Raw genomic sequence first — 19636 nt, forward strand, 5'->3', positions numbered from 1 at the left:
TGGGAGTGGCCCCTCCTGGATGCAGATATTTTCCCATTCCTCCAGGAAACCTAGCCCCCCTTCCATCCTCCCACCCACCCACACACCCACACACCCTAGAAAAACCTACAGGCCCCTCCCTTTCTGAGAAATCGGTATCCTCTTTTCCTCCTGGGACTCACGGCCATCCACTTGGTCTGCCTGCCCTCTGCTGGCCCAAGGCCGGTACTGCAGGGACTGTGGGCTAGGGCCCACAATGAGAAACAAACAGAGCTGAGGATCTCTTGCATTTTAATTTCTTTAAATTAAACTCCTCCTGCTGAGGAGTTCTTGCATTTTAATTTCTTTAGGGTTTCTGATGTTCAGGTCCTTAGGGGTCCGAGTTCCCAGTCTCTTCGGGAATTCAGACATGAGGATTTCAGTTCCCCAACCCAGAGGTCAACGAAAGAAAGACAACTTCTCTTGGAGCCAGGCCTCGGTGAGGTCTTCAGTGGTGCGGATTTCAAACACCTGGGCGGGGAGAGGTCTCAGCGTTGAGATCCAATCAGGAACTCAGAGGCGAACTCAGAGGCGAACTCAGGACTCCCTCAGAATTGGAGTCCCGGACCCTCAGCCCATCCTCCCTCAGACCCGGAAGCCCAGACCCTCCCCCTCCTCCTCCCTAACACTGGGGAGCCCCAGCCCCAGGCCCAGACCTTCGTGAGCTCCGCCGTCTGCACCAATCTGTTTTTACTCCCCGCATACATCATTTGTTGTTCAGGCTTGCAGCCTGCATGGGAAAAAGGAGAAGGGAGCATAACTGGGGGACCCCGGTTATCACTAAGGTCCCAGCAACGTCATACAGGCCCTGAAGTTTTTCTAAGGGTCTTGGGAGCTGTTCCAAGGTGGTCTCTTGAAGCTCTACTCAGAGTTTTGGGACTTGTTTGGGGGCTTGCTATTCCGAGGGTTCCTGGAGATGGTTTAGAGGCCAGACAGGGCTTCTAAGGAAAAGGAAGAGGCTAACTTGCTTATACACCTTGGGACTGAGGAGGATGGGTGGATTCTTAAAGAATCTGAGGCCCCACCCCCACCCCGCTGCCCTCCCAACACCCACACACCACACACACGCACACACCACATGCACCACACGCTCCCGTACTCACCAAGTCACGTATACACACATTCACACAGTGCCCGCTCACAAGTACCTGCACCCACATACATGCTCTCACATGCCGCACACACAGCATCTAAGACCCCCCCTTATCAGGACAGGTGTCAGCTGTGTCTCACCCACGGGGCTGGAGAAGATGAAACACAAGGGGTAGGACACTCGGCCGTCCTCGTGCACATACTTGTAGCTGTAAACCACGAACCTACACCAGTGAAAGGGGATTCAAATTCAATACTTCGGCCTGGCGCCCAGGTCCAGGGCCCATTGCCGGAGCCCACAATCTTGAAATCTTGCCTGAGTCTGAGGGCCTAGGGTTAACAGATGAGACCCAGGACACTGGCCTCAAATGCAAAATGAAAATCAAATAGGAGGTGCTTGTTCGATTCACAATAACCGATGACATAAGTGCTATTATTATCCCCATACTACAGATGGGAAAACTGAGGCCCAGAGAGGTAAGGTCACTTACCCGAGCTTCTGTGGACAGAGGAAAGATTTGAGCCCAGGAAATTCAGTGCCGGAGTGTAAGGGCTCAAGCACTATGCAGTACTGTCCAGAGCTCTAGGTCTCTGGCCTGAGACTAGGGCCAGCCACATAACTTGCCAAGCCCAGCGCAAAATGAACACATGGGGCCTGTTGTTCCAAAGGCAGGAGAAAGGCTGTTCTTCTTCTGCAGTCTGTCTCCAGACTGACTGTGGTCTTTCTGTTTTTTTAAAGTTTACTTTTTTTGAGAGAGAGAAAGCATGTGTGAATGGGAGAGGGGCAGAGAGACAAGGGGACACAGGATCCGAAGCAGGCTCCAGGCTCTGAGCTGTCAGCACAGAGCCCGATGAGGGACTCGAACCCACAAACTGGGAGATCATGACCTGATCTGGAGTTGGATGCTTAACAGACTGAGCCACCTGGGTGCCCCGTGATTACAGTCTTTTCACGTTTGCTACATAAAGTCAGGCTCTCTTGGGCATGAGCACACACGCAGGGGAAGTACAGATGCTTGCAGACAAACCCTGGAACTTGTCATGCAGGGGGTGTGTGCCAACCTTGACCCTGACTCTGACCCTCCCCCGACATGTGCACTCAGGCCCCTGACTGGGGCAGAGGGCAGCAGCACTCACTGGGTGGCAGTGACCAGGGGAGAAGCTGTCCAGGGCTGGAGGAGGGACCATGTGTGAGCCGGAGGAGGCTCCGAGCCCCCAGCACATGCTCCATTGTCGTATCAGACCCTTACACAAAACACAAATTCAAAGATAAAACCATAAAAAATGTCCAGATGGCAGGCAGCCGCAGAGCATTAAGCCCTGTGTTCGAGGGGCACCTAGGTGGCTCAGTCAGTTAAGCATCCAACTCTTGATCTTGGCTCAAGTCATCATCTCACAGTTTGTGAGTTCGAGCCCCACATCGAGCTCTGCATTGACAGTGTGGAGCCTGCTTGGGATTCTCTCTCTCCCCCTTTCTCTCTGTCCCTTGTCTACTCTTGCTCTCTCTCTCAAAGTAAATAAACTTAAAAAAAAAAAAAAAAAAGCCCTGTGTTTGAGGCTTCCCTTCTGTCGATGAGGCCCAATGTGACTATACTTGTCAGATACCTAGGGAGCTGATCCCGGCTGAGGTCTAGAGCCTGAGATTGAGGGTTGCAATCCCGGGGCACCCAAAATTCACCCCAGTGGAGATGAAAACTCTAAACAGACTAGATTTCATAGAAGGGTCAAAGAGCTCCTCCATACAAAAAGCACCAGCCTCGTGTGGCTTCGCACAGGATTCCCTCCAATCGTTAAAGGTCAAATAACTCCTCTGCTGCCCCAAATATTCTCGTGCGTTGAAAAAGGAAATTTTTTTTCATTTTTTGTTTAATGAAATGCAATAAGGAGACCGAAATCTAACAAAGTTTGTACCCAAAGGAAAAAATAATCCAGCTCTAATGTCACGTGACTGTCAGTATAAAACTCTGCAATAAACAAAAGGTCCTGGGGTGTGAATTCGTGGCCTCAAACACGGATCAGAGCCCATGATTAAGACAGGAATCCAAGGGGCCCCTCTGTCTCTTCCTTCATCATCACCCCTCTCCCCCTGGCCTGACCCTCCCCTTCTTTCCCCCACAATACCTCGGCTGTCTCTCTGGCAGCTCTGTTTTTAGTTCCTCTGGAGAAATGTTCTGGGGGGCGGGGAGGGGGGGAGAAAAGACTGACATTAAATAAGCACTTCCAAGCACTTGCCAAGACACTGGTCTAAGAAACACACATAGATCAACTCATTGACCTTTCCCACAAGGCTGTGGGGTAGGTTCTGTTATTACCCCCACTTTACAGGTAAGCAAACTGAGGCCCAGAGTTGTTACAACACCTGTTCAAGGTTGCAGATAGCGAGCAGCAGGATTCAGATTTGAACCTGGGTTCAAATCGTAATCATTTGCTGCACTGCCTTTCAGAGGACCTGAGAGAGCCCAGCTCCTGGCCAATTCCCCCTCCCGTCGATCAGCCCCAGCGTCAGCCTCCGTGGGCCACCCTCCCCCAAATTCTTACCACGATACTATGAAGTAAGCTTTATTATCATCCCCATGTTACTGATAAAGACAGCGAGGAAAGAAAGGGTGGGTGGGCTCTACCCTTTTACAGGATTTCCGCTCGTTTTTTTTTTTTTTTTTTTAACTTCTCTGGAAACTCTCATTTAAGTGCCAATAAAATATCGTCACCGTCATCATCATCATTTCACTGAGCCAGGCCTTCTTCTAAACCCACTACAAGGATTAAATCATTGAATCCATAGACAACCCTGAGAGAGAGGTACCGGTATCCCCACTTCACAGATGAGGAAACAGACCCATGCAGGTGAAATCTCTTGCCTCGAGTCACAACTGAGCCGGAACTTGACCCCCAGGCCTTTCTGGCCCCCAGCGTCAAGCTCTGAGCATCAGTTCCAGCCCCCTGGCTCTCCCAGTCCCACCCTGCACTTCTGGGGGGGGGTCCCATCCCTCCCAGCCCCTCACCTGAAATTCTTCCTCCAGCACCACCATCTGCCGGTCTTTGTCCACCTTCACTGGGGAGGGATGGCACACAGGGGTTAGACGCCCCTTCCATCCGCCCGCCCGTGACACTGGCGCAGACTTCCTTGTTTGTCCCCACCCCTTCACCCATCCTTCCAGGGGAGAAGATGACACTCACTTATTATGGCTGCGTTGTCCGTCTCTTTTCGGAAGCGAAATTGCCTCAGCTTTTCCTTTAGCTCTGGGTCCACCTCGCACACCACCAGGGAATCGGACTGCCAGAGAAGCCCAAGAATAGCTGAGCTGACCTGGACCCAGCCCCTGCCCCCTTCCCCAAACCTCAGTTTCTCCACTAGTAAAGAGGAGGGCCCTGACGGCTCATAGGATGCTCCTGTGAACATTAGGAAAAAGTGCCCTTTCCTTAGGGCAGACACTGTCCCTTACCATGCACACCCTTGGGGTGCAGAGTAGAGGCTGGACTCCAGCCCTCTCAGCAGGCACACTTGGGGAACGGTCAAGGGGACCCAAGGATCTGCCTGCCTGGGGCTAAACCCGGAAACGGCATCTCTCTTCCCCCAGCCAGGCCCTTTGCCACAGGGGTCACCCTCCTAGCCCCTGACCTCTATCCCACAGCCTGACCTTCACCCAGGCACTCTCCCAGCCCCCAGCCCTTCCCATACAACCCCTGGCCCCCTGACCATGACTTTTCTGTCCACAGGCCTCTTCTTTTCTCAGTTCCGCTGTCTTCTAGGGGTGGGGACCAAGGCTTCAGGGGGCGGGGTGTGGGGCAGGGGAAAGGTTTCATCCACCACCACATCCTGTTTATGCCCATTCTGGGACAACTGTCTCAGAAGGCCCCTCCCCTTCCTTCCTTCCCCTCATCTGCCAGGACCTCCCAGGCTTTGCAATCACCTAGACCTGGGTTCGAATGCTGCCTTGCTGTGTGATCCTAGCTAAATAACTTCGCCCCTCTGGTTCAGGATTCTTGTGAGGATAAAAGAGCTTCACATACCTCCTGGTATGGTGGACATACTCAATACAGAGTACATAACAATGAGCTCTTTAACTCCTCCCCTCCTCCAGGAAGCTTTCCTGGATCTCTCCCATCTGGAATATTTTAATTCTGGAGCAGAAAAGGGGGAACTTAGGGATGTTTGCTAATCAAACTGTCATTTGTTGTGCTGATGGGGAAATGGAGGCTCCACAGAGCCCAGGTAATGGTGAATTTTTTGCCTGCCATTCAACCTCAGGGGCCTAATAATCGGCCCTACAACAGTGGTGTTCAATTCTGTCAGACTGGTACCCCCTTTTTTATTAAGTGCATTTTGTGTTGCCCCTTTCCCACTCTGAAATGAAATTCCTGGGTAATGTAACCTACTTATGTACATAAATTCCTCCCCCCCCGAATCAATATAATGTCCTGTCATACAAAGGAGAAATAAAAGGGAATGTAATGTATGGGAAAATTCCATGTATTTCAGTGAGAAAATATAAGCAAACCAAAGAGACTCTTCATAGGGGCACCTGGGGGGGGGGGTTCAGTCGGTTAAGCGCCGGACTCTTGGTTTCATCTCAGGTCATGATTTCTCAGTTCATGGGTTCGAGCCCCGCATCAGGCTCTGTGTTGACAGCGCTTAGCCAGCTTGAGATTCTCTCTCTCTCTCTCTGTCCTCTCCCTGCACTTGCTGCCTCTCTCAAAAATAAATAATCATTAAAAAAAAGAATCTTCACAGGTCCCAGCTCCACATTGGCTGGCCCGCTGCGCTGGCCCCATGGACAAGTGTAGTGAACAAGCTTTCCTCAAGCCCCTCCATGGGCACTGGTTCCCACCCTGTCCCATCTGCTTACGGTCTCACTGTGGCTGTCCTCCCTCTCTCTGCATCACCAATGTTCCCAGCCCCACTGGATCTTTCCTCTCGGCCTCCACGTGGGGTTATGTCTTCCTTTTTAAACACTAAGAATCCTATCTTCCATCCAGCCACTGCCCATTCATTTCCTTCCCTTTTAGCAAAACTTCTAGAAGGAATCGTCTATGCTCACTGCCTGCAGTTTCTCCTCCCAATTTTCTCTTCAACTCTCTCCCAGCAGGTTGTCACTCCTGTCCCCATTCCCTGACATACCCTTGTCAGGGCCACCAATGACCTAATGGTCAATTCTCAGTCTTCATCTGTCATGTGCTGTCGGCTGCATGTGACACCGTCCATCACTCCCTGTGCCCTGATACACTTTCTTCACTTGGCTTTCAGAACAACACCCTGGCCTGGTTTTCCTCCGAGTCCTCTAGCTGCTCCTTCTTGGCTTCTCTTGCTGATTCTTCCTTTTGACAGTGGGGTGTTCTAGGGGCTCAGTCCTTTGTCCCTTTCCCTTTTCCATTTACCTTCCTCGCCTCCTGATCTCATCCAGTTTCTCAGCTTTCAAAGGGGACACCCTCAGTATTTCTCCAGCCTGGCCCTCTTCCTGAACTCTAGACTCCTACACGCAGCTGCCCAGCGGATGTGTCCACCTGGGTCTCAGTCATCTTTAAATTTTTTTTAAATGTTTATTATTTGGGAGAGAGAGAGAGAGCAAGCAGGGAAGGGGCAGAGAGAGAGGGAGACCCAGAATCGGAAGTAGGCTCCAGGCTCTGAGCTGTCAGCACAGAGCCCAATGCGGGGCTCGAAGTCACAGCCGCGAGATCGTGACCTGAGCTGTAGTCGGCCGCCCACCTGACTGAGCCACCCAGGCGCCCCATGGATCTCAGTCATCTTTAACCCAGCTCATCATACATCAGAACTTCCTGGTTCTGAAATTCAAAATGCCCACTTCCCACCCTCCCCACCACCACCATGGCCTGTACTCTGGTCCTGCCCAGCAGCCTCCTCCCTGTCCTCACTCTCCCAGCAGCCTCCTCACTGTCCCCCTGCTTCCCCTCACACAGTCTACTCTTCTAGAGTACTCTCTAGGACTGCTAGAGGGATCCTAATAAAACCCAAGGCATACAACATACTTCCTCTGTCAAAATCCCCCTATGGTTCCATATTATTTGGGTAAAAGCTAAAGTCCTTACGGTGGCCTTTATCTGCCACCACCCCTCTTCAATTACCATTTGGACCTTGTCTTCTATTACCGTCCTCTTTGCTCACCCCACTCCAGCCACGTTAGCCTCTTTGTGGTTCTGCAAATAATCCTGCCACTGTTGCTGTTTGCATTTGCTGTTCCTTCTCCCTGGAACCCTCTTCCCCTTGTGGTTTATCCTTTCATTTCCTTTTTTTATTTATTTTTGAGACAGAGAGAGAGATATTAGGGGAGGGGCAGAGAGAGCATCCCAAGAAGGCTCTACACTGTCAGTGCAGAGCCCAATGCGGGGCTCAAACCCATGAACCGTGAGATCATGACCCATGCCAGAATCAAGAGTCAGATGCTGGGGTGCCTGGGTGGCTCAGTCGGTTAAGCATCCGACTTCGGCTCAGGTCATGATCTCACGGTTCATGGGTTTGAGCCCCACATCGGGCTCTGTGCTGACAGCTCAGAGCCTGGAGCCTGCTTCCGATTCTGTGTCTCCCTCTCTCTCTGCTCCTCCCCTGCTCCGCCGTGTCTCTCTCTCTCAAAAATAAACAAACATTAAAAAAAAAAAAAGTCAGACACTTAACCAACTGAGCCACCTGGATGCCCGAACCCCTTCATGTCTTCAGATACCTGTTCCAATCTCACCTGATCCAAGAAGTCTTTCCCCATCTAAAATAGTGCTGACCTCATCACTCCATCCCCTCAGCTTGCTTTATTTTACTCCATAGTACTATCACTGAGTCACATTGTATTTATTTATTTATTGTTTGTGTCCCCTCAACCAGAACGTAAGCGTCGGGCGGAGATATTTGTGCTTTGTTCCACTGTTGAATTTCTAGAACCTTGAACAGCACCTGACACATACATATTAGGTACCTAAGTATTGTTGGATGAATAAATGAGTTTTTGTGTGTCTTTCAAGCACAACTACTCTATAGGGTGTGAAAGTTTTTGCTTAAATGTAAGGGAAGTGGATGGGGTTTATGATATCCCCCACCCTGGCATGAAATGACCTCTTCTCACGCCTTCCTTTCTGTCTGGCTGCTCCTTTCCAATCTTCGAGACCCTCGATTCCTTTGCTTAAACCTTAGGTGTCCCCTTCTGTCAGGGTTCTGTTGGGTCCTTGTCTCCATTCACCCTCATACCCTCTCCAGGCTAGATCGCTAACACCCACAACTTCAGTCACCACCTCTGGTGATCCTCAAATCTTGGTTCCCAGCCCCAATTTCTCTCTTAAGCTCCAGACCCAGGGCTATGCAGCCTCCTGGCCCCTGCTGCTGGGTGGCCCGCACTGGGCTCAGAATCTTCCAGACCTGTTCTGGGAGGCACCACCAACCCCCAATGCCCCAGCCAGGGACCTTTTCTTGGATTTCACCCTCTCTCCCCATCTTCAGCCAGCCAGTCCCAGGGCAGGTTCACTCGGCCTCCTGGGCGTCCCCCCCCCCCCCACGTCCACACCCCCTCCCTTTCCCAAAGTCCCCCCTGGTGCAAACGCCTCAGTCCCACCCCGACGGCCTCCCTGGACTGAAGGCCCCCAGTTTTATATTTCCTCCAATCCATGCTCCATATGAAAGCCAGAGCCATCTTTCCAAACCCACAACTCACCATGACTCTCCCTGGCTTGAAGCCCTTCCATGGCTCCCTAGTGTCCTCAAGACAAACTCCCTCAAGCGGCCAAACACCTGGCCACAGCTCATTTCCCACCGCTCCTTGCCTGGAGCTCTACACTCCATCCACCCCGACCGCATTTTCTTTGAGTTCCTCTAACAAGCCATTTCTCTGTCACCTTCTGGGTGAGGGCCCCCGCTCCGCTTAGTCACCAGATCCAGGAAAGTTTGTGGAATGAACAGATTACAATAGTCAAAGCAACAACTCCCATTTGTTGACGGCCTCCATTGTGCCAAGCGCTTTCTACGCATCGTCTCTTTCAATCCTAGTCCCAATTGAAAGACGAAGCAACAGGCTCAGAGAGGGCTGCGGTGGTAAAAGCTGAGACTCCAGAAACCTGAGCGCCAACTCGTAACCTGGCGGCTCGTCCCAGCTGGGCCCAGGCCTCAGGCCGGGCGTGCAAGAGCGGCTGGGAGACCCGCCCAATCACCAGGTTCAGGAATTGTGACTTAGCTAGCGGCTGCCGAGGGAGACGCGCGCGAGACTGCCCCCTGCGGGCCGGGAGGCCCAATCCCCGGCTCCGCCGCGCCCGTTGCCCGTGGCAACGCCGCGCGCGCCCCGCCCCCTCCCCGCCCGCCGGCCCCGAGGCCCCGGCGGGGCCGCCTGCCCGTCAGCCCCGCGGCCAGCCAATCCCACCGCGCAGGGGGCGGGCCTCTTGGGCCTCGCTCAACCCCCGCCGCTCCCCTCTCCCCGGGACCCCGCCTTTCTCCGCGCACACCTCCCGCCCTTCGGGCTGCCCTCGCCGCCCGTTGGCGGGCGCGCCGCTCGTCACCGCGGCGTGAGCTAATGCCGGCGCGCGGCGGCCCCGGCGGGGCGGGGCCAGGGGCGGTGACGCACGGCGCGGTGACGCAGCGCGACGGCGGCGGCGGCGGCGGCGGTGGTCGGTGCGGGAGGAGGGAGGGGAGCTCGCGGGCCGGAGAGGGGGCGACGGCGGCGGCGGGGGCCCGACGAGGCCCGAACGGCGGCAGCGGCGGCTGAGGCCGAGGCGGTGAGTCGCGGGCAGGGCCGGGCGGCGGCGGGGCGGCGGCGGGTCGGGGCGCGCCGGGCTCACCTCAGGGCGCCCCAGGCCGCGCGGGCGGCCCCGCCCCCTCAGGGACCCCGAGCCGCGGGGCGGCGGCGAGCGCGGGCCTCGGGGGTCCCGGCCCTCGAGAGAATCCCCCAGCCCCGGCCCTCGAGTCGCCCGCCGGGGCCGCTTGGGACGCTTCCCTCCGAAACCCTCCTCACACCCTGGGGACCGCGAGGGGCCGGGCCAGGGGACCTTCCCCGCGACCCCCACCCCCCGCAGGTCTGCCTCGGACACCTCCCAGGAGGGCGTTCCCACGGCGCCCCGAAACCTGCCCCCGAGCCCCCTGGAAACCCGCACCCCTCCTCCGGCCCGGAATCTTTCCGAGAGACCACCCCCCCCCTTACCTCTCCACAGTCCTGTCCACACACCGGCGTAGGTCTTGGAAATCTTCCTCAGCGAACCCCTCCTCTGGCCCCAGATCCCCCATCCTCCTCCTCCGTCCAGAAATATTCCCCGGAGGCCACTCCTCGTCTATTCCAACAATGTGTGTCATATCTCCTCCCCGAGCCTCCCTCGTAAGCCCTAAAAATCTCCTGCAGTCTCCCGGAGAGCCCCTCCAGACCCCGCACATTCCAGAAATCTCCCCCAGACACCTACTTCGCATATCCCCACAATCTGCCCGGACTTCCCTGTCACACGTCCCCGAGAATTTTCCCTCCTACCTACCTCCGTACCAGAAATCGCCTGGGAGACGTTCCTCTCGTGGCCCCCCAAATCTCTGAGCCCCCTCCCCGCCACCATGTCCTTTGGAACGTCCCCAGTGTACCCTGAAAGACTTCCTCAGAGACTCCCTGAGATGTCCTCAGGTCCCCAAAAGTCACCCAGACGACTCCCCCCGACACACGCGCGCGCGCACACACACACACACACACACACACACCAGCCATCTCTCAGACACACTCCCCCTTTATGGAGTCGTCCCTTAGGATCCTTCCACAGATCCCAAGGGTTTCTCCCAAAGACCTCTGTTCCCCCAAGTCTCACCACCCCAAAATGCCCTAGAGATCACCCTCACGTACCCTACGAATCTTCCCCGCAGACCTCCCTCACTTATCCCAAATATCTCCTCCAGAGGTTCACTGAAATCTCTGTGGAGAATTTTGATCCCATGTTCCAAAAGCCTTTTCCACAACCGCTTTTATGTATCCCAAATCTTTCCCAGTAAACTACACCACATGTTGCAGAGATTTCTTCAGGATTCTCAAAAAGTCCCTTGTAGTTTCTGATATTCTCTAGAATCCTCCTTAGAGAACCCTTAAAAATCCCCCCCTGACCTCCTTGAACCCCTTAAACCTTAAGACCCTCTTCGTGACCTCTGTGAGATGCAGTTTTTCAAGACCTCCTCACATCTTCTCAGAGACCTCAGCAGCCCCTCAAGCCCTCCTATTGAGATAAGCCCTTGAAATCCCTCCCAGAGACCCTTCTAGCACCCCCCTCAGAAGCCCTTGAATCACTGCTCCAAGTCCCCCTGCCTTATACTAAGACACTTTTCCTAGAGATTTCCCTCCCTGAACTCTTCCTCACAGGTTCTCTCAGGTCCTTTAGAACCCCCCTCCCCGTTCAGTCTTCCCTCAAAATAACTGAGCTCCTGCTCTTAGAAAGTCCCAGAATTCTTTCTGAAAAGCTCTCTGCCCTGACAGTTGCCCATTCCACCCAGAAGACCCACCTTTTCCATATTATACCCTTTCGAAGACTTTACTCACAGGTTTCTCCTCATCTGAGTTCTCTGAGGAGTTCCTGAAAAGACCCCTGTTATCGTGCTCTAGTACATCCAAGATCTCTCTGAGAAAGCCGCACCTCCCGCAGACGCCCTTTAGAGAATTTTCGTCGAAATTGCCCTGTATTAGCAACCTTATCCCCAGCACTTTCTTCAGACTTCTTTGGAACATCCCTTCATTTTCCTTCTGTGGCATCCCCATTCAGGACCATATCCGATTTACCATTTTTAGAATCCCTGTTTGCACCCTCTCGTCTCCTCCGTTCTCTTTCCTCTGAAACCAACTTAGAGGTCCCTCTCAGATCTGAGCCTCCTTGTCTCCTCAGAGGCCGCCAACGTCCTCTAGTCCTCTCCCCTCCAGGAGCCTCCATGTCTCCTTTTAATAAAAAGATCCTCAAAGACAGCCTCAGGTCTTGAAATCCCAACCTTCAGAGACCTTTTTTCTTAGGTTTCCTCCTCACAGACTCCTCCTTTTGGAGACTGAGCGACCCTTAACACCCTCCTTAGAGACTTCCTGAGGACTCGTCCCATTTTCCTTTCAGCAGCCTTCTCCTTCCTTTTCCCCTTTGAGGGCCTCCTCGCTAAAGAATCCCTTCCCCTAGGGGCGTCGGGGTGGCTCAGTCACTTAAGCTTCCTACTCTTGATATCGGCTCAGGTCATGATCCTCTGTTTGTGAGATAAGCCCCACATCAGGCTCCACGCTGACAGCACAGAGCTTGCTTGGAAGTCTCTCTTTCCCTCTCTCTCTGCCCCTCCTCTACTTGTACTTTCTCTCTCTCTCTCTGTCTCTCTCTCTCTCTCTCTCTGTCTCTCTCTCTCTCTCTGTCTCTCTCTCTCTCTCCCAAAATAAACATTAAAGAAAAAAAATCCCTTTCCCTATAGCAGTGGTTCTAAAAGTGTGGTTCTTGGACCAGCAGCACCAATATCACTTGGGAACTGGTTAGAAACGCACATTCTCGGGTCCAGCCCAGACCTACAGAATCAGAAAACTTGAACGTAGGACCCAGCAATGTTTTCAGGAACCCTCCTGGTGATTCTGCTGCATGCTCAAGTTTGAGAATGATTGTCCTGTGAGAGGATTTCCCTTTCCCCCACAGAAAACCCCCTGAAAGAAGCTTCCGGGTGTGCCTCCGAACTGCTGCCCATCCTCATTTTCCCAAGAGTCGCCTATGGGAAATATCCGCCGTCCAGGAAGTCTTCTTCCCCTCCTTGGAAGGATTCTGGCTACCCTGAAAGGTTACCCCATCCTCTGAGCAATTACTTCATATTCTACCTTTGAATAGTTTCCTTTCAGGTCTTCCTCGGCACTTTCACCTTCTGGCTTCCCCTGCACACCATACCCCAGCCTTTGGTGTTCTCGCTTCAAATTGCTGTCTCCTTCAACACATGCGTCCATCTCCAATCTTCCATCTGTTCCTCACCGCATGGGCACCTTCCCTTAAAGGCACTTTCAGGTCTTTTCATTCTGTGTCTTACTGTCCGGAGCCCTCCCTTCTAGAGCACTACTCACCTTCTCCCTTTAGTTGTTCATGTACTTGTCCACTCACTCTCATTGGGCTGCAAGTTTAGAAAGTACTGGGATGTGTCTTGTTTCTCTCTGAATCCCACAAAGTGGGATCTGCCTTCTGTAAGTTATTGGGAATCATTAGAGAAGGGTAGCTCTTCTGCATTTGGCCAGAAATCTCTAAGTTTTTCAGATCTCACTCCCCATTCAGGCTGTATACACCTTCCCCACCCCCTCCTGTCTTCTTCCTGTACCCAGCGCACATTGCCTCTCCTCCTAGAAGAAGCTCTGTGCCCCACCCACTGCTATCTGAGGGACTTTTCTTTGTGCTCCCTCCTGATTCTGAGCTACCTTAGGTCCTATGCTTGGTGACCTGCCTCACCTCATCCTCATTGGCCTGTCAGCCTCCCTCAGCCTTTATAAGTCTTTATAAGTCTGGGGCTCTCAGCTTTCTCCAAGGGATTCTGTTTCTCTCTGGGGTCAAGAAGGGGAAATGGAGATCACAGGATAAACACTGGGGCCTGCCTTCAGTGAGCTCACAGTACATTAGAGGGGTTGGGCAGGTACACAGGGCAGAACATGAGGTACAAATTATATGCTGTGGAAATTTGGCAGTGAAAGAAGGAGCCCTTTATCTGGAAAGACACGTCATGGAAAAGGTGGTATTTGGGCTCGGCGGTGTTCCACAGGAGTTGGGACAATGATGAGTGGTCTTCCAGGCAGAGGTAACAGCTTTGCAATAGGTCAAAGATAAGAAGGGCTTCTCATCTCCCAGTCATGGCATCTCTTCTCTTCACTTAAAGGACAGAGATGAAAGAAAACAGATCTCTTCCATCTTTATTATATTTGCCAGCTATACTCTTGTGACCCGTAGAGTGATACTATCGATGATTACTGTTCATTGAGTAATTATTTGCCAGTTACTGTTTAAATGCTTCACATGTATTCTCATCTCATGCTCCTCATAGGGAATCCTATGAACTAGGTAAACTACAACTAACCTCATAAATGTTGAGGACAGGTGGCACAAATAGAAGGTTTCTGGACCCTGTCCATCCCAAGATGATAGTGCCATGAGTCATAGAGTTGGATTTTCTGTTCAGGTAGGGTTGGGTGCAATGAGGAGGCATTATAGCATAGTATAAGTTAAGTATGCAGACTCTGGGGCCAGACAGGATTTGTGTCCCGCATTGTCACTTACCAGTTTTGTGACCTAGACAACTACTTAACTTCCCTGGCTCTTAGTTTTCACAGCTAAAAAATGAAAGCAATAATGGTATCTTATGTTCCAGAGTTATTATAAGAATTACATAAGTTAACACATGAAGTAGCTAAAACAGTGTCCTGCGTATAAGTGCTCAGTGTTATCAAAAATAAATGGTTCGGGGCACCTAGGTGGCTCAGTTGGTTAAGCGACCGACTTCGGCTAAGGTCATGATCTCGCAGTCTGTGAGTTCGAGCCCCGTGTCGGGCTCTGTGCCGACAGCTCAGAGCCTGGAGCCTACTTCAGATTCTATGTCTCCCCTTCTCTCTACCCCTCCCCTGCTCACGCTCTGTGTCTCTCTGTCTCTCAATAATAAATAAACGTTTAAAAAAAATTTTTTTTTTAATAAAAAAAATAAATGGTTCACGTCAGCCAGGACTCTAAAGACATAAATGACAGAACCTTAGTTCAAGCTAGTTTAATCAAAAAATGAAGTAATTGACTTGTATTATTAAAAAGTCCAGAGCTAGGATGACTTCAGTCTTAGCTTCATCCAGGAGTTAAAACAATCTTCTCAGTAATCTCTGCCCATTTTTACAAGGAGTGTCTTCATCCTCAACAAGTTTCTACTTTGTGGTGACAGAGATGGCCTTCAGCAACCCTACGCTTTAATCCTACCTCAACACCCTTAGCGGAAAGAGAACTCTTTCCCGAAAGCCCCAGTTTGAAAACAGTTTCTTCCTTGAGTAAGTGTGAAATACTAACAGAAGATCCTCGGGGACATGTTTGGAGTTCTGTACCCTGGAATTAATTCTCTTGCTAACTGAGGTTGCTGTGATTCCATCCCATGAGCTTTCTGATATTGGTGGCCGTTCCCCTCCTTGCTTGTTCTCTACCTCAGTCATTCTCCAGTCTGTGATCGTTTGGATCCAGAGAGAGTTTATGGCTAATCCCATCCAACCAGACTTTCCTTTGGGATCTCACTGAGAGAGAGAGACAGGGAAGAGGTGACTGGCCAGGTTTGGTGGTAGCCTCAGGGTAAGGTAATGGAATCCAGGAGTAGTGGTATTCAGTCCTGTACCTCAGCTTTGGGTTTTCAGGACTCTGAACTTTGAGAGAGTTAAGTAAATTACTTTGGGTAGAGTTTTGTTTTGTTTTATTTTAGTGTAAATTTGTTGAATACAGTCTGATTGAGAGCAAGTTACAGAACAACAGTATATAGAGTATGCAAGTCTCAACTCCAGCAGTTAAACAATTTATGGAGGCACTTTTTTAGGTTCTGGACATAGAGCAGTGACTGAAACAGTCAAGGTCTTGGAACTCATGGCCCTTACCTTCTGATGGGGGTGGGTGGAGAGGATACACAAAAGAAATCAGTGATACATGCTATGAAGGAATTAAAACAATAGTATGGAAGAGAGGGTGCCTGTGGCCACTATACTCAAGGTCAGAATTGGCCTCTGAGGAGGTGACAATCGAGACTGATAACCTGAAAGATGAAAAGGCACCAAGTTGTGGGACGATCTTGGAGTAAGGCTAATCTAAACATTGTTTTAGGTGGAGAAAGGACTGCTGCAGGTGGAAAATTTTTTTCACAGATATTTTATTCAGGATGTGCTATGTGCCAGGTACTAGGTTAGGAATTGAAAATGTAATGGGGCGCCTGGGTGGCTCAGTCGGTTGAGCATCTGACTCTTGATTTCAGCTCAGGTCATGATCCCAAGATCATGGGATTGAGCTCCGGGCCCCACGCTGAGCATGGAACCTGCTTGGGATTCTCTCCCTCTCACCCCTACTCATGTGCTCTCTCTCTTTTTCTCTAAAATAAAATAAAAAAAATTTTTTTTAAATATATGGCAGTGAATAATACAGTCACAGTCTTTCCTTCCCCCATGGATCTTACAATCTAAGCGTTTCTGGAAGAGCTGCAGCCTTTGATTTCAGTGTTTCAGACCAAAAACTCTTTACTGGGGAGATGAGGAAGATTGGGGCACACGGGAGTCCAGATTTAATTGAAGACAGGGAACCAGCCATGTGATGATCTGGGGAAGAACTTCAGGTAGAGGGGTTAACAAGGGCAGAAGCCCTGAGATGTGTTCAAGGAACAACAAGGAGACAAGTGTGAGGGAGAGGGGACAGAGGCTAGATCATGTAGGGCCTTGTAGGCCATGGTAAGGAATTTATATTTTCACTTAAGAGACTTGGGAAGCTGTTAAAGCGTTTTTATTTTTTTTTTTTAATGTTTATTTTTGACAGAGAGAGAGAGACAGAGCATGAGTGGGGGAGGGGCAGAGAGAGAGGGAGACACAGAATCACAAGCAGGCTCCAGGCTCTGAGCTGTCAGCACAGAGCCCGATGCGGGGCTCGAACTCACAGACTGTGAGATCATGACCTGAGCCTAAGTCAGACGCTCAACCAACTGAGCCTCCCAGGCGCCCCTGTTAAAGGGTTTTTAAAGCAAGACAGTGACATGATTGGATTTTTTTTTGTTTTTTGGGTTTTTTTGTTTGTTTAAGAATGTTCACTGGTTTCTGCAAGGAGAACAAGGGTAAGAATGGAAGCAGGAGGTGGATTAGGAGGCATTACATTGGTCCAGATGAGAAAGGATAGTGACTTGAATGTGGTGATGGTAGTAAAAAATAAGAGAAATAGATATGTTTGGTGTATAGAGAAAACAGGACTTGATAGGATTGGTGACAAGATGATGATAATAGCTAACAACTCTATGAAAGTAGGTAGTGTTATTAAAACCATTTTACAAATGAAAACAGACACAGCATGGTGAAATCATTTGCCCAAAGTTACACAGGTAGTAAGTGGTAGGATTCTGTTTCCAACCCAGACAGTCTGGTCCCAGAGCCACTTGAGTTTTGGGAAAGAAAAAGGATAGCATGTTTAGCCAACGTTAAGAAAAAAGAATTATCGAGACCAGATGACTAGATCGTATGGAAGAAAAAGGAGTCAAAGATGACTTAAGAAATTCTTTGTTGTCCACAGAGAGATGATAGTTGAATCTATAGGAGTTGATTACATCCAAGTGAGAGGATACAAGTATAGAGAAAGGGAAGAGCTAAAGATAGAGTTTTAGTGGGGAAGGGTCAACACCTGTAAGCGTGGGATGCGTGAAAGGGAGCAATACGTGGGGGCAAGGGGAGAGGGAACCAGCTTCTCTACTCCAGGGTTTGCCACAGCTTCCTAGGCTATGCTTATCTTCCAGGAGGCCCCCCTGACTTCTCCACTCCTCTCCCTCCCTTCCCCAGGACTGTTCATACAAAAGCCTCATTCTTAGCTGAAGCAATAGTATGCATATTTTGTGTACATATTTCAGGAGTTTCTGAAAATAATGGTTAGTTTTTACAAAAGAGAAGTTGAGCTCCCTTGGCATCTGACATTCTCTTGTTCTTGCTCAGGTCAGGATGGTGAGTTAACCTTAGGTAACTAACCTTAGGTAACTACAGCGTGTGCTGTAGAAGGGCTAGGAATGGGTAGGAAGTCTAATAGAACCCCCTTATTCATCCAGAGATGTTGGCATTAACGGGTGTACCTGTTACCCAACTTTTCTAGGCAATGGAAGGGAATTTACAGGAGGCTATAATATTCTTAGGAACAAGCAAGGGTTCTAAAACCAGACTGTTTGACCTTGAAAATCTCAGCTTAGCTGTGTGTAGGCTTGGACAAGTGACTTAACCTTTTCTGTGTGTCAGTTTCTTCATTTATAAAATGAGAATAGTGTTATACATGTATATGTGCATATGTGCATGTAATATATGTGTATGTCACATATATGTGTAAGGTATAGTGTATGTATTATTTTCAGAATTAAATGAACTCACCCACAGAAAGCTGTTAGCATAGGGCCTGGCACATGACACGATATATGGTATATGAAGACATGCCAAGCATCATGGTAGGTATTTTTACGTACATTGTTCCACTTCATTCTTATAACCAGCCTCACTGAGGAAGAAACTGAGTTACCTGCCAAAGGTCAACACAGCAAGTAAGTGTCAGCAGGAGAGCCCCGTTTTCAGCTACATCTGACTCCACAGTGCTGGTTCCAAGTGAGGAGAGCTGGCTCCAGAGGCACCTCCTATCTGTGGGCTGCTTCTTGTTTGAAGCCAATGAAGGGAGCCTAGTGAGTAATTTTTCCTAAAACCTCTTAGCCAATTTTGGCTTTATTTTCCACCCTCCAGGATTGGTAGGTGCTTCCACAGAAGCTTACTTGGTCCCTTAGAGAGCAAATATGGCAGCAGTAAGTTGGGCTGTTTGAGAACTTTTCCAATGGAATTCCCCTGTAGTGTCTTTCCTCAAAGGCAGGGAGTCATTTTTTTGTCGCACAATGACAAAGAGATCAGAGCAGTGGTGAATTCTGTTTTTGTATGGGAGCGGTCAAGGCTCTTCCAACTTCAAGTGATAGAAACACAAATTGGCATCAGCCCAAAAGGAATTTATTGGTCCATATAACTGAAAAGTCTGGAGTGAGGTGGCTTCAGTCTGACTAGGTTGGATCCAGATCTTCAGATGTGAACAGGTCTCCCTCTTTGTCCCCTCATCTCTTGACTCTGCTTTCATCTGTGTTGGCTTCATTCTGAGGCAGACTCTCACTGAGGTAGCCGAAGGGGCAGCCAGTAACATCAGGAGATGTATAATCTCAGCAACCCTAATGGAGAACTTCTTTTCCTCAGTGGTTCCAGCAGAAGTCCAGTGAAGACTTTCCTTGACCAGTGGACTTGCCATGTCTACTTCTGGAGCCAAGGAAGACAGTTAATTTTCCAAAGGGAACTCAGGGGCTGGTATCAGAAGATGGGCATGGATGGTTGGCAGCAGATCCACCAAAATCCATCACAGTGTAAGGTGCCTTGGAATAGTCAGCGTGATGCCTCTTTCCTGGCCCATGTCACTAACCGAGGTCTCCCCTTCTCATTGCTGCCAACCACCCAGGAAAAGAGGTAGCCGGGGACCTCTGGCCCTTTGACGGAAGAAGCCATATCACTCTCCTCTCTAGTCACCATCCAGAACAAATACCCAACATCCTTCTCCTGTCCTAAAAGCAACTGTTTGTTTCTCTGAAGCCCCCAGTGTTTACTGAGGACTGTCACAGCCATTGTTGGGCACTAGATCCTCTCTGCCAGTCATGTTCCCTGAACAACTGGGCAGCTTGAAGGTATACACCAGAGAGGCCTGAGGGAAGGACAGTTCACAGACTTCTGGTCTTTTCCCAGTGTGTGTCCATCTGGTCCAAGGACTGCAGGCCACGTGCTTTGTTTGTTCCTCATGGTGGTTCACTGTTGCTGTTTTAATGTGAATTAGTTTCCAATATTTA

General features: G+C 50.5%; 2 protein-coding genes across 5 annotated transcripts in view; one reads left to right on the forward strand and one right to left on the reverse strand.

The window, feature by feature from the left end:
- Positions 1–253: 253 nt before the first annotated feature.
- GMFG (glia maturation factor gamma) lies at positions 254–9259 on the reverse strand. Of its 4 annotated transcripts, none has more exons than XM_015077546.3 (7): positions 8941–9259; positions 4288–4384; positions 4113–4162; positions 3232–3281; positions 1252–1334; positions 675–748; positions 254–489 (listed from the first exon to the last, which is right to left on the reverse strand). In XM_015077546.3, coding segments are annotated over exons 2-7 (330 nt in total). In that variant the 5' UTR covers positions 4289–4384; positions 8941–9259; the 3' UTR covers positions 254–417. The 4 variants fall into 4 exon arrangements, with proteins under 4 accessions (XP_014933032.1, XP_014933030.1, XP_014933029.1 ...); XM_015077544.3 differs by lacking the exon at positions 8941–9259 and adding an exon at positions 8760–8910; XM_015077543.3 differs by lacking the exon at positions 8941–9259 and adding an exon at positions 4808–5593.
- Positions 9260–9657: 398 nt separating this feature from the next.
- SAMD4B (sterile alpha motif domain containing 4B) overlaps positions 9658–19636 on the forward strand; it is a 36602-nt gene continuing 26623 nt past the window's right edge. The window contains exon 1 of the mRNA XM_027044651.2: positions 9658–9810. The gene's annotated coding sequence lies outside the window, so the exon portion shown is untranslated. The remainder of the gene's footprint in view (positions 9811–19636) is intronic.

Source organism: Acinonyx jubatus, chromosome E2, assembly GCF_027475565.1.
Source record: "Acinonyx jubatus isolate Ajub_Pintada_27869175 chromosome E2, VMU_Ajub_asm_v1.0, whole genome shotgun sequence".
Classification (NCBI taxonomy): domain Eukaryota; kingdom Metazoa; phylum Chordata; class Mammalia; order Carnivora; family Felidae; genus Acinonyx; species Acinonyx jubatus.